The sequence below is a fragment of the Marmota monax genome, unplaced genomic scaffold, assembly GCF_021218885.2.
Source record: "Marmota monax isolate L192 unplaced genomic scaffold, Marmota_monax_Labrador192_F-V1.1 WCK01_AAM20220418_F8-fsc00024, whole genome shotgun sequence".
Lineage (NCBI taxonomy): Eukaryota > Metazoa > Chordata > Mammalia > Rodentia > Sciuridae > Marmota > Marmota monax.
Window position 1 is genome coordinate 18,437,802 of NW_026695224.1, and position 15,367 is coordinate 18,453,168.

General features: G+C 45.8%; 1 protein-coding gene across 2 annotated transcripts in view; it reads left to right on the top strand.

Annotated features, from left to right (window-relative positions):
- Cdh5 (cadherin 5) overlaps positions 1-15,065 on the top strand; it is a 36,712-nt gene extending 21,647 nt beyond the window's left edge. For both annotated transcript variants that reach the window (XM_046434643.2, XM_046434642.2), the window contains exons 6-12: positions 333-520; positions 1,650-1,900; positions 6,693-6,835; positions 7,958-8,082; positions 8,426-8,534; positions 10,535-10,780; positions 12,964-15,065. In XM_046434643.2, coding sequence (XP_046290599.1) covers positions 333-520; positions 1,650-1,900; positions 6,693-6,835; positions 7,958-8,082; positions 8,426-8,534; positions 10,535-10,780; positions 12,964-13,481 — 1,580 coding nt within the window. In that variant the 3' untranslated portion in view covers positions 13,482-15,065. The remainder of the gene's footprint in view (positions 1-332; positions 521-1,649; positions 1,901-6,692; positions 6,836-7,957; positions 8,083-8,425; positions 8,535-10,534; positions 10,781-12,963) is intronic.
- Positions 15,066-15,367: the final 302 nt, after the last annotated feature.

The following is a 15,367-nucleotide window of genomic DNA, read 5'->3' on the forward strand; positions in this document are numbered from 1 at the left end:
CTGCAGTGACCTTGTTTTGTGTGGCATGAGCTCCCTGAAGGCACAACTTGTCTCTCTTATCAACTAATAGGTCCCTAGCAAAGTGCCTGGTGTGTAGTCAGTGCTCAATAACCATGTGTTGGATGGATAGAGGGATGGACAAATGGATGAATCAACAGATAGAATAGACCCCTTTGCCTTAAGATCCCAAATCTAAGGAGTATTATTATTCTCATCATCATTATTTTATGTGTTCATTTTCTGGATCAAAATATGGTAGGATGATATGAAAGAGCACTAACCTCATCCATCTCATTAATCCGATGCCTTTTGGGGTATTCTATTTGCATCAGCCAAGTACACCTTTACGGTGCCTGAAGACATCCGTGTGGGCAGCCCTCTGGGCTTTCTGTCTGTTCATGACCCAGACGAGCCTCAGAACAGGATGACCAAGTACAGCATCGTGCAAGGCGAATACAGGGACACCTTCACCATCGAGACGGATCCCACCCGCAACGAGGGCATCATCAAGCCCATGAAGGTTTGTGGGTCTGCAGCCACAGCCTCAGATGTAGGGCTCGGGGCTTGCAGTGGCCATAGGATCTACCCTGGGGCTTCTCCTGGGCCAGAGACCATCAAAGGACAATGTTCTGGATCAGCTCAGAACTGGCTATGTGCCCGGGAAGACTGAGACCCAGTGTGTCAGGCAGGATTGCCCCAGAAGCAGACCTGGAGGCAAGGATTTGGGTGTGTGTTGCTTATTCAAAGAAAGTGATCCTAGGAAGCCCTGGGAGCAATTTCAGGTGAAAATAAGGAAGCTAATACTCAGCTCATTCATGAGCGGGTGGGCAAATGGGGCCCCATCCCATGGAGGGCATCTGGGAGACAGTAAGAGCGCATTTCAGAGTTGCAGCAGGGGATGGGAGTGGGGTATGTATATACCAAGTGTTGACAGAGCACTGCTCTGACACTGTCTTCCCTGTGTGCTGGCCAGTAGAAAGTCATCAGCATGCATGGAAACAATGAGTGCATGAGGACACAGGTGGCCATGGACAGTATCTGCTGATGTCAGACTATATATGGAAGAGGAGGGAGAGGTCCTGTCAGGGGGCTACAAGTGCCTCCAGAATGGCCATGCAGAGGACTGGGGGTCCTGAGCCTGAGTTCTTCTATGGCCAAGCCCCACACTGGAGATCAGAGACCCAGGGGGAGACAACGAGCCTCCCGGGTCAACAAAGCTCTCAGCAAGTGGGAAAGAAAGACCCACAAACAAAAAAGTACAGCCACTGTGTTTATCGCTACACAGCAACAGAAGGCAGAGAGCATTACCAGTTAGGAGGGCTTCTGAGAGGGCCTCTGATTACCTTCTCACAGCTGCTTGAGGGATAACAAGCACAGGGGAAGCCTTTGGAGCAAAGGCTCAAGCCACTAGTCTGTGATCCTCTTAAGAGCAGACTACTTACCAGGAACAGGGCCAGGGTTGGGGGTGTGGCCCTGAGACTGCTAAAATGAGGTACAGAGCAGCTGGAAACAGACACTAGACCTGGCCAGTCTTGATGACCCTAGAAATGTCACTGGTCTGGGCTCTAGTGCCAAACAGTTGTCATTTTAGTCCTACCTTGCAGGATGCTTGGCTTAGAGCGGCGTTAGCATATTTTTCCCTCACGCAGCCCCTGGACTATGAACTCATCCGGCAGTACGTGTTCACCATCGAGGCCACCGATCCCACCATCAACCTCCGATACCTGAGTGGCATCTCGGGCAGCAACAAAGCCCGCGTCATCATCAACATCACAGATGTGGACGAGCCCCCCGTCTTCCAGCAACACTTCTACCACTTCCAGCTGCGGGAAAACCAGAAGAAACCTCTGATCGGCTCCGTGATGGCTGTAGATCCCGATGAGGCCCGGCGCAGCATTGGGTAAGGGGCAGTGGGCGTGTTGATGATGATGACAGTGACAGTCCTAGCACTGATATTCTTGTGGCTGCTGGTTGAGACCAAGAATCAGAGAGGAAAACTGGCTTCCCGCTGCACTAGTATGGGAAGTGGAAGAATCAGGGCCAGTGGCCCAAGCCTTTCCACCAACACCTCTGGCCTGCTGGGCTCTCACCCTCCCAGGCAACCCCATGGTCCAAGCTGTCCTTGCTCTGTCTGATCTCTCTTTGACTTTGAAGGGCCTGTCCTTTGGACCACAAGTCCCACGGGTCCCACCTAAGAGACCCGATAGTAAAAGAGCAGCCAATCAGATAACATACCTGAAGCCCCTTCACCAAACATGTTTTGCTAAATTTGTCTCCCAAAAATGACATGAGTAAAGACATGCTTATTTCACACACTGAAACAGTACAAAGGTCTGTAAAGAAAACTGATAACTCCCACATCCAGACAGCTCATGTTAAGTGGCTTGTAGTTAAGCAGAAAAGAGGGGGACAGGAGCCACAGGGTAGATGAACCCTCTCAGAGCATGTCCCCTGTGATCTGCCTCCTCCAGCCAGGCCCACCTACCTTTCCTTATGATCATACAGACACATAGACAGATTTATACTGAATTTGCTGTTGTTTGTGTTTTTTAAAAATTTTTTGGATGGTGTCATGTCCTGTTCATTGGCACTTTCTGTCTTACCTGGTTTTCTGTTCCTATTACTGAATACCACAGACTTGAGTAATTTATGAAGAATGGAGGTTGGTTCACAGTTCTGGAGATTGAGAAGTTCAAGAACGTGGCATCTGGTGGGGACCTTGCTGCATCATAACACGACAGAGGGCTTTCCTGGCAAGACAGAGCAGGCTTCCAGCCTAGCTCTCTCTTCCTCTTTCTTTAAAGCCACTAATGCCATCATGAGGACCCCACCTTCCTGACCTCATCCAATCCTAATTACTTCCCAAAGTCCTATCTCCAAATGCCATTAACATATGAATTTGGGGATCAGGTTTCCAACACATGAACATGTGGGGAATGTGTTCAAACCAAAGTACTTGCTACTCTATCCTAACTAGATGTCTTTCCTTCACCCTCTGGAACGAGCTATGTGATATTTGATAGTAAGTATGACTTCAGTCCAATCTTATTTTATTCTACCTGGGTGGCCAGCAATGCCAGCACCATTTTTTTTTATTTTTTTTTTTATTTTTTATTGTTGGTTGTTCAAAACATTACATAGTTCTTGACATATCATATTTCACACTTTGATTCAAGTGGGTTATGAACTCCCATTTTTACCCCGTATACAGATTGCAGAATCATATCAGTTACACATCCATTGATTTACATGTTGCCATACTAGTGTCTGTTGTATTCTGCTGCCTTTCCTATCCTCTACTATCCCCCCTCCCCTCCCCTCCCCTCCCCTCCCCTCCCCTCTTCTCTCTCTACCCCCTCTACTGTCATTCATTTCTCCCCCTTGTATTATTTTTCCCTTTCCCCTCACTTCCTCTTGTATGTAATTTTGTATAACCCTGAGGGTCTCCTTCCATTTCCATGCAATTTCCCTTCTCTCTCCCTTTCCCTCCCACCTCTCATCCCTGTTTAATGTTAATCTTCTTCTCATGCTCTTCGTCCCTACTCTGTTCCCAGTTACTCTCCTTATATCAAAGAAGACATTTGGCATTTGTTTTTTAGGGATTGGCTAGCTTCACTTAGCATAATCTGCTCTAATGCCATCCATTTCCCTGTAAATTCTATGATTTTGTCATTTTTTAATGCAGAGTAATACTCCATTGTGTATAAATGCCACATTTTTTTTATCCATTCATCTATTGAAGGGCATCTAGGTTGGTTCCACAGTCTTGCTATTGTGAATTGTGCTGCTATGAACATCGATGTAGCAGTGTCCCATTTTTTAATGTCATTATTTCCCCAGCATGCCGGGACACTAAGTTCTTGTGTAGACTTGAATCCCTTTCTGGATTCTCTATAGTTCTTTGGTACTCTGTTTTATTGTGACAGCTTTTGCTAAATTTTAGTATGTGTAAGGCAAGCCTCTCCCCCATTGTTTCTTTTTAGTTTTATATAATTTTTATCTATTCTGAAATGTTCATCCTTCCATATGAACTTTAAAATCCTTTAGCTAGTTTTTTAAAACATTTGAATTCCAATAAGACTTATGTTTATGTATCAGTTTTGGAAAAGCTAATGTTTATTAGGCCTTAGGTATTAGGCCTTCTTATCAAGGATAAAAACATTATCCCTGCATTTCAGTCACATCTCACAAATGTGGGGACGACTTCTTCTTTATTCTATTTCATAGTCTGTAATTACACTTTTTATTGCTCCTTGGATCCATAGGTTTATTTAAGACATTGACTTGGATTGTTTTTCTTTTTATTTACAAGTGGTAGGGGTTTTGTTTTTGTTTGTTTGTTTGTTTGTTTGTTTGTTTTGGACTTGTTTTAGTTTGTTTTGTGATGTAATTGTTTTAGTCAGCTTCAAGTCCCTGTGACCAAAACACCTAACAAGAACAACTTAGAGGAGGAAAAGTTTATTTTGGCTCACTGTTTCAGAGGCTCAGTTCATGATCAGCTGACTCCAAAGCTCTGGGCCTGAAGTGAGACGTGACATCATGGCGGAAGGGTTTGGAGGGGGAAAACAGCTCAGGACATGAGCCAGGAAGCAGAAGAGAGGGGGACGGGAGCCACAGGGAAGATGAACCCTTCCAGAGCACATCCCCAGTGATCCACCTCCTCCTGCCCTGCCCACCTACCTACAGTTACCACCCAATCAGTCCATTCAAACTAGGATGAACTGATGAGGTTACAGGTCCCATCATCTACTCATTTCTCCTCTGAATATTCCTGTGTTAACAGAAGCTTTGGGGGGACACCTCATAACCAAACCATTACAACAGTGATAACAATGGTACTTGTGCCCATTTTTTTCTAAAACATCAAAGCTTTTGCTTTGCGCCTTTTAATTTTTCTATTCAGCTTACTAAGATTTACAACTATTTTACCTTCATTATGGCTTGTAACTTCTGTGCTATGAAATTACCCAATTTGTTCTGCTTGAATATTTGGCCTTCGGTTCCATGCTGCCTAATGTTGAGTTTGTTGGTTTGGTTTGTTTTTGTGTTGTTTCTATTGGCCTGATGTAAATTTTCCATCCTTTACTTTTAACTTTTCTAGGTCATTTGACGTTAAGTTGTCTCTTGAAAGGAGAATGCACGTGGCTTTGCTCTTTCATCTAAACTGACACACTTTGTGTTCAACCTATTTACGTTTTTTACCATAAGTGATATGTTTGATCTTAATTCTTTTAGTTCTTGTTTAACACTTCCCATTTCTCAAATGTAATGGTGTTGTTTCTTGTCCTTCATCCTTGCTATAAACCTATTTATCTCCCCCTCCTAGATATTTGGGTGGAATATATCCATTTTTTACTTCTACCTATCAGATTCACTTCTATGTATAAAATTTTAAATGTTTTCCTGGATTTATACTTTCTAGTTAAAACACTACACACACAACACACACACACACACACAAACACACCATTGCATTCCTATGTATGATAAAGAAATCAACAGCTTTATTCTAATTCCTCCTAAGCCAGGTTTTTACTTCCTATTGAGACATTTCTTAGAGTAAGTTTTCAAAAACAAATTTCAGGACCCATTATTGTGGGTGATACATTTCCTAAGTTCTTGCATATTTACAGAAAAACTTATGGTTTTTTTTTCCTTCTTATTTTAATATCACCTGGGTATGCTTATATAATCCTCAGGTAATAAACACTTTCCTTCAAAAAGACTATCAATGTTTTCTCCCACTTAATTTTATGGGGGCATCTGGGGTGAGTCTTATTTCTCTTTATTAATAAGGAATTCTTTTTTTTTTCCTGAGAGTCTGTCCTCTTTTTCAAAGTTTCTTCACACAGCCTTGAAATTCAAAAGTCCCATCAAGATATGCCTAATTAAACACGCCTGATATCAATGGCATCTATTAATCTATGGTCTCCAGTTTTTCCTTAGATCAGGAAAGTTTTCTTTTATTATATTTTTGTTATTTCTTCTGTTCCATCTGTTCTGGAATCTTTCTCAGTCATAGCAACTATTTTTATACATATGATATGTATATTGACATATATATATATACATATACATGTAAACACACATACACACATTTTCATAACTTTCTAACTTCCTGATTTCTGGGAGAACTTTTCCATTCTTTATTTCACAAATTTTATCTTCTTTGCTACTTCTTATCTCTTTCAGCTCCTTTTCTATTTTTTCCTGACTCTTTCCCTCCTATCTTTTCATTGATCACACACACAAAAGAAGCCCTTTTGTGATCTGGTTGATTAGAGTGTCACCTGCTCAGCTATAGAGGGCTACTGATAGTCTCAGGTACCCCTTTCATTCCGGAGCCAGCACCCTTCAGATCAGACATGGTCTCACTCCCCTGAATCCCTCTATGTTGTATGCTCATGCTCTGGGTGGTAGAAAACAACCAGAACTGTGAGAGAGGGGGATGGAGAAGGATGTAGGGATAGCTTCTGAAGGGCCTCGTCTGTCATGCTGAGGAAAAAAAATACTCATCAAAAAAATAATGGAGGGCTGTGACTCAGCGGTAGCACACTTGCCTGGCATATGTGAGGCACTGGGTTCAATTCTCAGCACCATGTATAAATAAATAAAATAAGGGTCTATCAACAACTAAAAAATATATTTAAAAAAAAATAATGGAAAGCCATGAAACTCTTTCCCCTGGACAGATACGCCATCCGCAGGACCAGTGACAAAGGCCAATTCTTCCGCATAACCAAACAGGGGCACATTTTCAATGAGAAAGAAGTGGACAGAGAAACCTACCCCTGGTATAACCTGACTGTGGAGGCCAAAGAACTGGATTCTAGTGGTGAGTGTCCCCATCTCCAGAGGCTTCCCCCAGCCCCGGGCTCTTCTCTTTTTCCCTTGTTCTTTCAAAGCTGGTATCATCTGTCATTTGAGGTCTGTAGAGGTGTTACAAACTCCTTGCAAAGCATCCCTGGCTGGGAATGCTATCAAGCTTCCATGCCTTAGTGTGGTCCTCGGGCCAGCTGTATCGATGTCACCTGAGACCTTGCTGGCAGTGCAGAATCTCGGGCCTCACCCCAGACTGAATCAGAATCTCATGTGTACAACAGAGTTTGAGAAGCACTGTTATAAAAACAGGCTAAGTAGGTGTCTCAGTGATGAGCATCACCTGCTAAACATAGAGTTTCCCGGACTCCCCCCTCAATGTTCTGGAGCAGTGATCAGAGACGGGGCCAAGGATGAGCATGTAACAAGAACCACGTGATTCTTCTCATCAAAGACATTTGGTAAACTCTTTTTTTGTAGGGGAGGGGAACAGTATTAGCACCAGTTAATGGGTTTAATTCAAAACCTGAAGAAGTTTTCAACTCAAGATTGTTAGATTCTCCAAAAACTGTATAACTTCTGACAAATGGAGGTTCAGCATGACCTATATGAGAAAATCACAACCACCCTCAAGGGGAAGGATAGATATTCCCGATAAACCCAGGTCCCCCTGGTCCCAATAATATAATAATAATATTATATTATTCAAATAATAATTCACCCCCAGAGAGGGGGTGAATTGTTATTTGAATAATAACAATTACTTATTAAATTACAGGATTTTAATGAATTATGTTTCTTACTCTATTTTAATGAATTATGTCTCTTACTCTAATTATTTTGATGAATTATGTTACTTACTCTAATTATGAATTTTGTTGTTGAAACTTTTTTTAGAGGCACTTAGGTTGCTTACCTTTTTGATTTTTTATAAGTAATACTTCAGCGAACTTCCTCTTGTGCAAAGAGTTACCGGCCACCTCCTCCACACTTCCTCCATCCAGAATGCTACCCCTGGCCTCTCCTCTAGAGGCCTATGGAGCCTCTTCCTGGAAAAGAGTGGTTTCCACTCTTTTTCCATCCCCCAGGGGTTGGCATCAGCTGAGCCCACTCTGGTGACCAATCCTCTCCCCTGCAGGGATCCCCACAGGTAAAGAATCCATTGTGCAGGTCCACATTGAAGTTTTAGATGAGAATGACAACGCTCCGATGTTCGCCCAGCCCTATGAGCCCAAAGTGTGTGAGAATGTGGCGGCCGGCAAGGTGAGTCTGGGTTGGGCGGAGGGTGAGGCAGTGCCCCCTGGAGGCAGGCTGAGGGGCAGACAGCCAGCTGCAGTTCCACTGAGTTTCCTGCACTCTGTAACAAAGTAATACCATCCCCATTTTCCAAATGAGAAACTGAGCCTCAGACAATGTCTGAAGTGTAGATGAAGAGCCGGGGTCAGGGGTCAAAGACAGTGGAGGAAAGAGTGGCTTTGTGGAGACCACGTAGGTCAGGGTTGCAGGTGAGAGGCAGCCATGCTCAGGTCTAAACCCAAAGTCTCCATGCCTGAACCCCAGACCACTCCAAAACCACACTGACCATCCCCCATCTCCCATACTCCAGCTGGTTGTGCAGATCTCTGCAATAGACAAGGACATAACTCCACGGAACGTCAAGTTCAAATATGCCCTGAGTACTGAGGACAGCAACTTCACCCTCACGGATAATCATGGTGAGCAACACAGCAATCAGCAGGCTTGTGACAGGGTCCGGAATGGGGTTACTTGAGTCTTGAGGCACCAGAATCGAGGACTAAGCCAGAAAGTGGGGGCAGTCCCCCACATGGATTTTTATGTTACAGGACATTTTGTACAATTTCCACTATATAAACCATACAGTGGTCAGAGCCAACTTGACCAAACTGCCACATCCACATAGTTTGCCATTCCCCTCTAAGATGCTCTGATCAAGAGGAGTACAGAATAGAGAAGGGGGTGCAGGCAGCTAGGTCCATTCACGAATGAGTCAAATAATCACTCTCCACGTGGGGGGGGGGGTCTCTGTGCCTCAGAAAGATTTCAAATCGCTCTACCACGTGGAGCTTTGAGATCTCTCCCAAACAGTCAAAACTGTGAAGCTTTCAATCCCAAGAATATCATGAATTTTGTTTTAATTCAGCTACAATGACTACTTACCATCAGGTGGCCCCTAAACAGGATCTGCTCCACCAATCACAGCACAGCACAGCACATCTGACCCACCAATCAAAACCCAAAAGTCAGCCACTATGAGGTCAGTAGTGGCTGATCAGAGCTTCTGATGGATGTGCACTTACTGCAACGTTGATGCTGAGTTGACTTAATTCTAGTCAAAAGTGCAAAGGTTTTCATGGCCTTATCTGCAACTTCCTCAGAAAAAAAATAGAGGAAATCCTCCTAAGTTTTAAATAAAGCAATCCTTCACCCAGGATCTTCAGGGGAGGTGACCTCTGCCATTCCTTATTGACAAGCCTGTGAGGACCCCTATATTGAAACAGCCCACTGACATCCCCTGTCAGTGAGGAGCAGACCCAGGGATCAGCCACAGACCTGTCTTAAGAAGCCTCCTGTGGGATGAGAAGGGGATTATGTGTTGACAATTAATGACAGACCATTCAACACTTTGCTCTCTTTCACAAAAAGTAATGTGGCAAAAATACCATTCCTAATGTCTACCTGAAATGCACCTGGGCAGGGCCTGCCATGGGGTAGAAGCTTAAATGCCACCCTAAAGACACATGCAACCAGAAGGTAAGATTCTGTGTATCTCAGATTCAGTTACACATGAATATCCTATATGTCAAATATCCCTCATTTCTCCCACAAAGTGCCAATGGCATATCATTTATTTTTTATTTAGACTTAAGACTTCAGTGTAATTATGAATAATGAAATGTAATTGCCTTGCATTTGAAAAGCCTTGACTTTCAACTGGTTTCCTGAGCATGTCCACCCTGTTTTATTTAGTAAACCCTCTGACCATTGGCATCACACTTGCCAGGAACCAGAGAGAGAGAGAGAGAGAATGAGAATGAATGTGTGTGGGTGTGTGTGTGTGTGTGTGTGTATGTGTGTGTAAGCTCCCTGGGAGATTCTTATGTACAGGAAACCAGTGGAGCTGGGAGGGGAAGCCAACGTTTAGACAAAGCATATTCCTAATTGTAAACTGGCCAGAGAACCCTCAATGGCAAATGCAATCATCCTCTCACTGCTGGGGATCAGGATATCATTTTTGCTATTGTAAATCTCCTCTATAACAAAGGATTCTCTAAGATGGCAGACACAGGTCTAGGAGTTAGCCCAATGCTAATAGACTTTTTAAAACTTTACTTTTCCTGATTGCTGTGGAAGCCTGAAGCAATACAGTAATTAGTTGAGCCAAAGAGAAAGTCCCCTGCTCTTGGAAAAGGGTTTGGAGATAAAGAAGGAGACTGGCACATCAGTTGCCCACAGGATTTTAAATTGCAGATGAACCACTCTTCTCAGTTTGGACCATGCAACTGCCCAAAATATCCTCTCTAGGAAGGAACAGGCCTGTGCTCCAATGACTGGAAATGAGACAGGGAGACACTGGGCAGAGGAGCAGCCCAGGCAGCAGGGGGCTAGTGCAGTTGAGGAGGGCTCCCATGTTCCATCATGCAAGGGGGTGGACTCTCCTAGAAACAGCCTCATTCTATCACCTTGGTGTTTCCAGATAACACAGCCAATGTCACAGTCAAGTATGGACAGTTTGACCGGGAACGTGCCAAGGTGCATTACCTGCCCATACTTATCTCGGACAATGGGAACCCGAGCCTGACCAGCACCAACATGCTGACCATAGCCGTGTGCAAGTGCAACGAGTGGGGAGAGTTCACCTTCTGTGAGGAGGCGGCCGCCCAGATGGGTGTCAGCATCCAGGCGCTGGTAGCCATCTTCCTCTGCATCCTCACCATCACAGGTCAGTGCCCAGGGCGTGGGGAGGAAACACTGAGGGGGCTTCACAGAAGCCAGGGATCCGGGCTCAGTGCTGTATCCAGCCCACAAAGAAGCCTGGGCCAGTGCACCACCCTGGGCCTCAAGTTTCCATGTGCAGAATACAGGGATGCTGAGTTCCACCCACCTGGGTACTAAGGACAGCACAAGGAAGAGGGGAGGATGGGGCAGGGCTCAAGACCCCTCCCCACTCTTCAAGCCAACTCCTTTTCAAAGTATCTTGGACCTGGATGGAGCTCAGTGGTAGGGCACTTGCCTAGCATGTGTGAGGCCCCAGGTTCAATCCCCGGCACCAAAAAATAAATAAAAATAAAAATCTCTATTTGCACATTCACTCATTCAGCATATACATTTTGAGCACTTATTGTGTGCCAAGCACTGTTCTTGGAATTTATTTACTTAAACCTATTTTAATTTTTAAAAAAAATTAAAAAGTTCTAAAATGGAACATTTGAAAACCTCCAGATTGTCACTGTAGATTTTCTTTGCTTTTATAGAATTTCTCCTCGAACTTTGATATTTATTTGTTTTTTTGTTTTTGGTTATTGTTTTTTGGTTTTTGTTTTTGTTTTTTGTTTTCTGGTTTTGGTTTTTTTGTTTTGTTTTGTTTTTTGTTTTTTTTTTGGTTTGGGCTTCATAAGTTTTAGGAGTTTGCCTTAGTTTGGGTTCCCCAGAACCAGGAAGCAAACCCTGGGCCAAGGATTTGGGGGCAAGTAGTTTATTTGGAGATCTCTTAAACAGGAGGGAGACTGGAGTAGAAAGGAAGACAGCCATAAAGGACCAGTTGTCACAGAAATTACCCAAGGCCATAAGCTTTGTCCCATTGAAGGAATAGAAAGCAGCATGGAGTTCCCTTAGCATCCTTCCACAGGAGATGGGGAAAGTAATGCCAGTCACTGAGGGCTCCTCCCAAGGGGATAAATTCTCCTATACTTCACCTGCCGTCAGATGAGCCCAGGGTCAGTCCTACAAGAAGCCAATGGGGGATCAGGTCAGCTTTGCACCACAGTGACAAGGACTAGGATGCTGTGGGGCACCATGGTATATGCTTCAGGCCTTTCCTGATAGTGGCTCCCCTGGGTGTGCCCCACCCCTGGCTTCCATGATACAGAGTCCAGACCCAGAAACCCCTCAAATAATGCTTAATAATAAGAACAAAATGGCATTGCCACCACCTATAAAATTGCATTCAGCCTCATAACCACCCTCCCCAAATATAAGCAGAGCAGGAAAAAAAAAATCATCATTTCCATTTTACAGACAAGAAAACTGAGACTCCAGGAGATGTCTCCCAGGGCATCCAACTTTCCTTATATATAGAAGAGCTTGTGAAGTAACTCAAGGGGAGCAGGACAGAGCCCAGGGTGATGACCTGAGCCTAATTTTAGGAACTCTCTGTACCACATGGTCCACCCCCTTCTCAGGGATCTTAGACACTGATAAGCCACACCCCTCAGAGTTTCCACCAGGGTGGAGATCCACAGGACTTTAGGTGAGTCGCTCAGCCTCCATGAGATCAGTTTTCTTGACTATAAAATAGAAATAGAAATAGAAATAAAATAGAAAAACTATAAAATAGAAATAGTGAGATCATATGAGAATGTGCCCAATATAGTCCCAAGCATGTATACAGTAGGTGCTCGATAGAGTGGTGGCTACTGTGCAATGAGTATCACGTCCGCCAGCACCACCATTATCCATTATCATCATCACAGGCTCAACAAAATAATGACTCAGAATTCAAAATTCCAACTCTTTCCCCACTTCTGCCCCAACCTCCTGGCCTTTTGGAGATGACATGGAAATATTTGCCACCCAGGTATGAAGAGATAGGAAATGAGGATGCAGGTAAAAAGGACTGAGACAGGCAGAAGAGAATGAACAGGCTTCCTACTCTGTTCACACCACACCACCCACCGCCCTGTCAAGAGCATGGGGGAGGGAAGATGACTATCCCATGGGGTGGGGTGGACCCCCCTGGTGCCTGGACCCATCCAAACCTACATTGGCCCAGCCCTGGAGGTATCCCTGGGAGTCTAGGCTGGCCTTGGAATCTGCAGCGAGGCAGGGAGGAGCAGGTGAGTGGGGTGGGGACACCGGGCGCTGAGTCGGGTCTGACGGCCCTTCGCTCTTCTTGCTGGCTGGCAGTGATCACCCTGCTCATCTTCCTGCGGAGGCGGCTCCGGAAGCAGGCCCGTGCTCACGGTAAGAGCGTGCCAGAGATCCACGAGCAGCTGGTGACTTACGACGAAGAGGGCGGCGGCGAGATGGACACCACCAGCTATGACGTGTCAGTGCTGAACTCCGTGCGCCACGGCGGGACCAAGCCCCCACGGCCCGCGCTGGACGCCCAGCCCGCCGTCTACACCCAGGTGCAGAAGCCACCGCGGCTGGCGCCCGGGGGACACGGCGGGCCCGGGGAGATGGCCACCATGATCGAGGTGAAGAAGGACGAGGCAGACCAGGATGGAGGCGGGCCCCCCTACGACACACTGCACATCTATGGCTATGAGGGCTCCGAGTCCATCGCCGAGTCGCTCAGCTCCCTGGGCACTGATTCCTCTGACTCAGATATTGATTACGACTTCCTCAATGACTGGGGTCCCAGGTTCAAGATGCTGGCGGAGCTATACGGCTCCGACCCCCGGGAGGAGCTGGTGTATTAGAGGTCATAGCCCTCTGGTCCTGGGGACCCAAACCCACTGCAGCCCAGGCCATTCAGACACCAGGCACCAAGCCTTCCAAGTGTGGCACTGACTTTCCAGTCCAGCACCCTCTCTGGTGGGCACCAAAGACCTCACCATCCCCAGGGTAGCAAACTCCAGGTCTCTGAAATATCAGTGATGGCTACCCCCAAATGCTGGGAAAGTCAGTTCTGGGCTTGGCACCCAGACCACACATCTAATCCAAAGACTTACTCTGGCTCTGCAAAGCTGCCAAGCAAAGCATATCGTGCTCAATAGCTGGGAGGTCTTCCCCAGAGGTCCCGGGGGAAGTGGGCTGGTGAGATCCTGGTGACTGTCTGCCTGGTGACAGGGCTGGATGGCATGACCTGTGGGATAAGACTCTCTGCAGCCCTGTTCCAAAGGAGACTAAGCCTGTCCATCATGCCTGCCCTCACAGCCTGCCTGCTGTGACTCCCTCATGCCTTCTCAGTGCCCCATCATTCCCCAGCCCCTCCCCAAGCCTGACAAGAGGAAAGAAGGGGCCACCTGGCAGCTCCTGACCTTGGGTTGAGGTGACCTCACTGGCCTGCCACTCCAGTAACTGTGCTGTACAGAGCATTAACCTGGTCAGCCAAATTCAGGGAAGTGGCTTGTTGAACCTGAAGCAACTGTGAATTCATCCCGGAGAGACAGTGAAGACTAAGATTGACAGATCATAGGGTGAGGGCCACCTCCATTTACCCACCATCTCTGGAGGGCCTCTGGTGTAGGTGATACCCCAACTTGACACTCATCCACACCCACCCAGGCTTGCCTGTGAGAGGGCACATGTTTCTGGAGCATATGAGCCCTCCCTGTCACTGCCTCAACAGGTCACTCGAGTTCCCCCTTTATTTTCTCCATCTACTTATCTCTTGATTTAGAGGCAACCAAGATGTGGCCCTCAACAAGTCTGGCCAATGTCCAAACCCAAATGTGAGTGTATGACAGAGCCATGCCATTTGCCTTTACGCTTCGTGGTTGCCACATCTCAGGGAACTGACCCCCAGGCACACCCTGCGGAAGGCGAGGCCCCTGCCCTGCCCAAGCTTGGCAGCACCTGTGCATTGCCCACTTTAAGCTGCGTGTGGAACTTTTCACTTTCACTTCACTTGTGGAAGTGGCGTTCAGATGAGGAGAGGGACAAGGGAGGACACAAGCTCTCCTGCCCACCCTTCATCACAGATCAAGCCGCCTTCCCCTGCAAGGCCCCTCACACTGCCAGGCACTGTAGGTAACACTGACGTCTTTTTAAACCAATGATTAATTTTTCATAATTATTTTACTAATAATACTTACAAGTTCGTAGCCCTCACAAACATATAGAATAGGGTTGTTGCATAATAAGCAGGTCGATATTTAGGTTAACAATTTTAATTCAGGATTTTTAGTTGAGTAAACAATTCTTGTAACCTTGTATTTTCTGTAATTGTAGTAATTGCTCTACAGATAATGACTATATATTGGCCACACTGGTGAATGAGACGTACTGTATTTTTTTTATACCTAAATAAAGAAAAATCTTGAATTTCTTCTATTTCTAAAGCTGGGAGAGCTCATGTGAAACAAATACACGTGTGTATACACACACGTATATGAACACATGGACACATACATATACACGGGTACACATACAACTGCCACCGACATTATCAAATGAACCCAGTGGGAAAGGGAACATTCAAATCACCAAGAAAATGGATTGCAACAGAAAATAACAAGGGACACTGAGTCCAGCCTTCTCTCTGCCCAGCATCCTCCCATACTCCCTATGCACACCCCAGCCCTCCTGCTCACAGTCTACGCTGAAGGCAGGGCCTCAGGTACCTGGGGCTGCAACACCACTT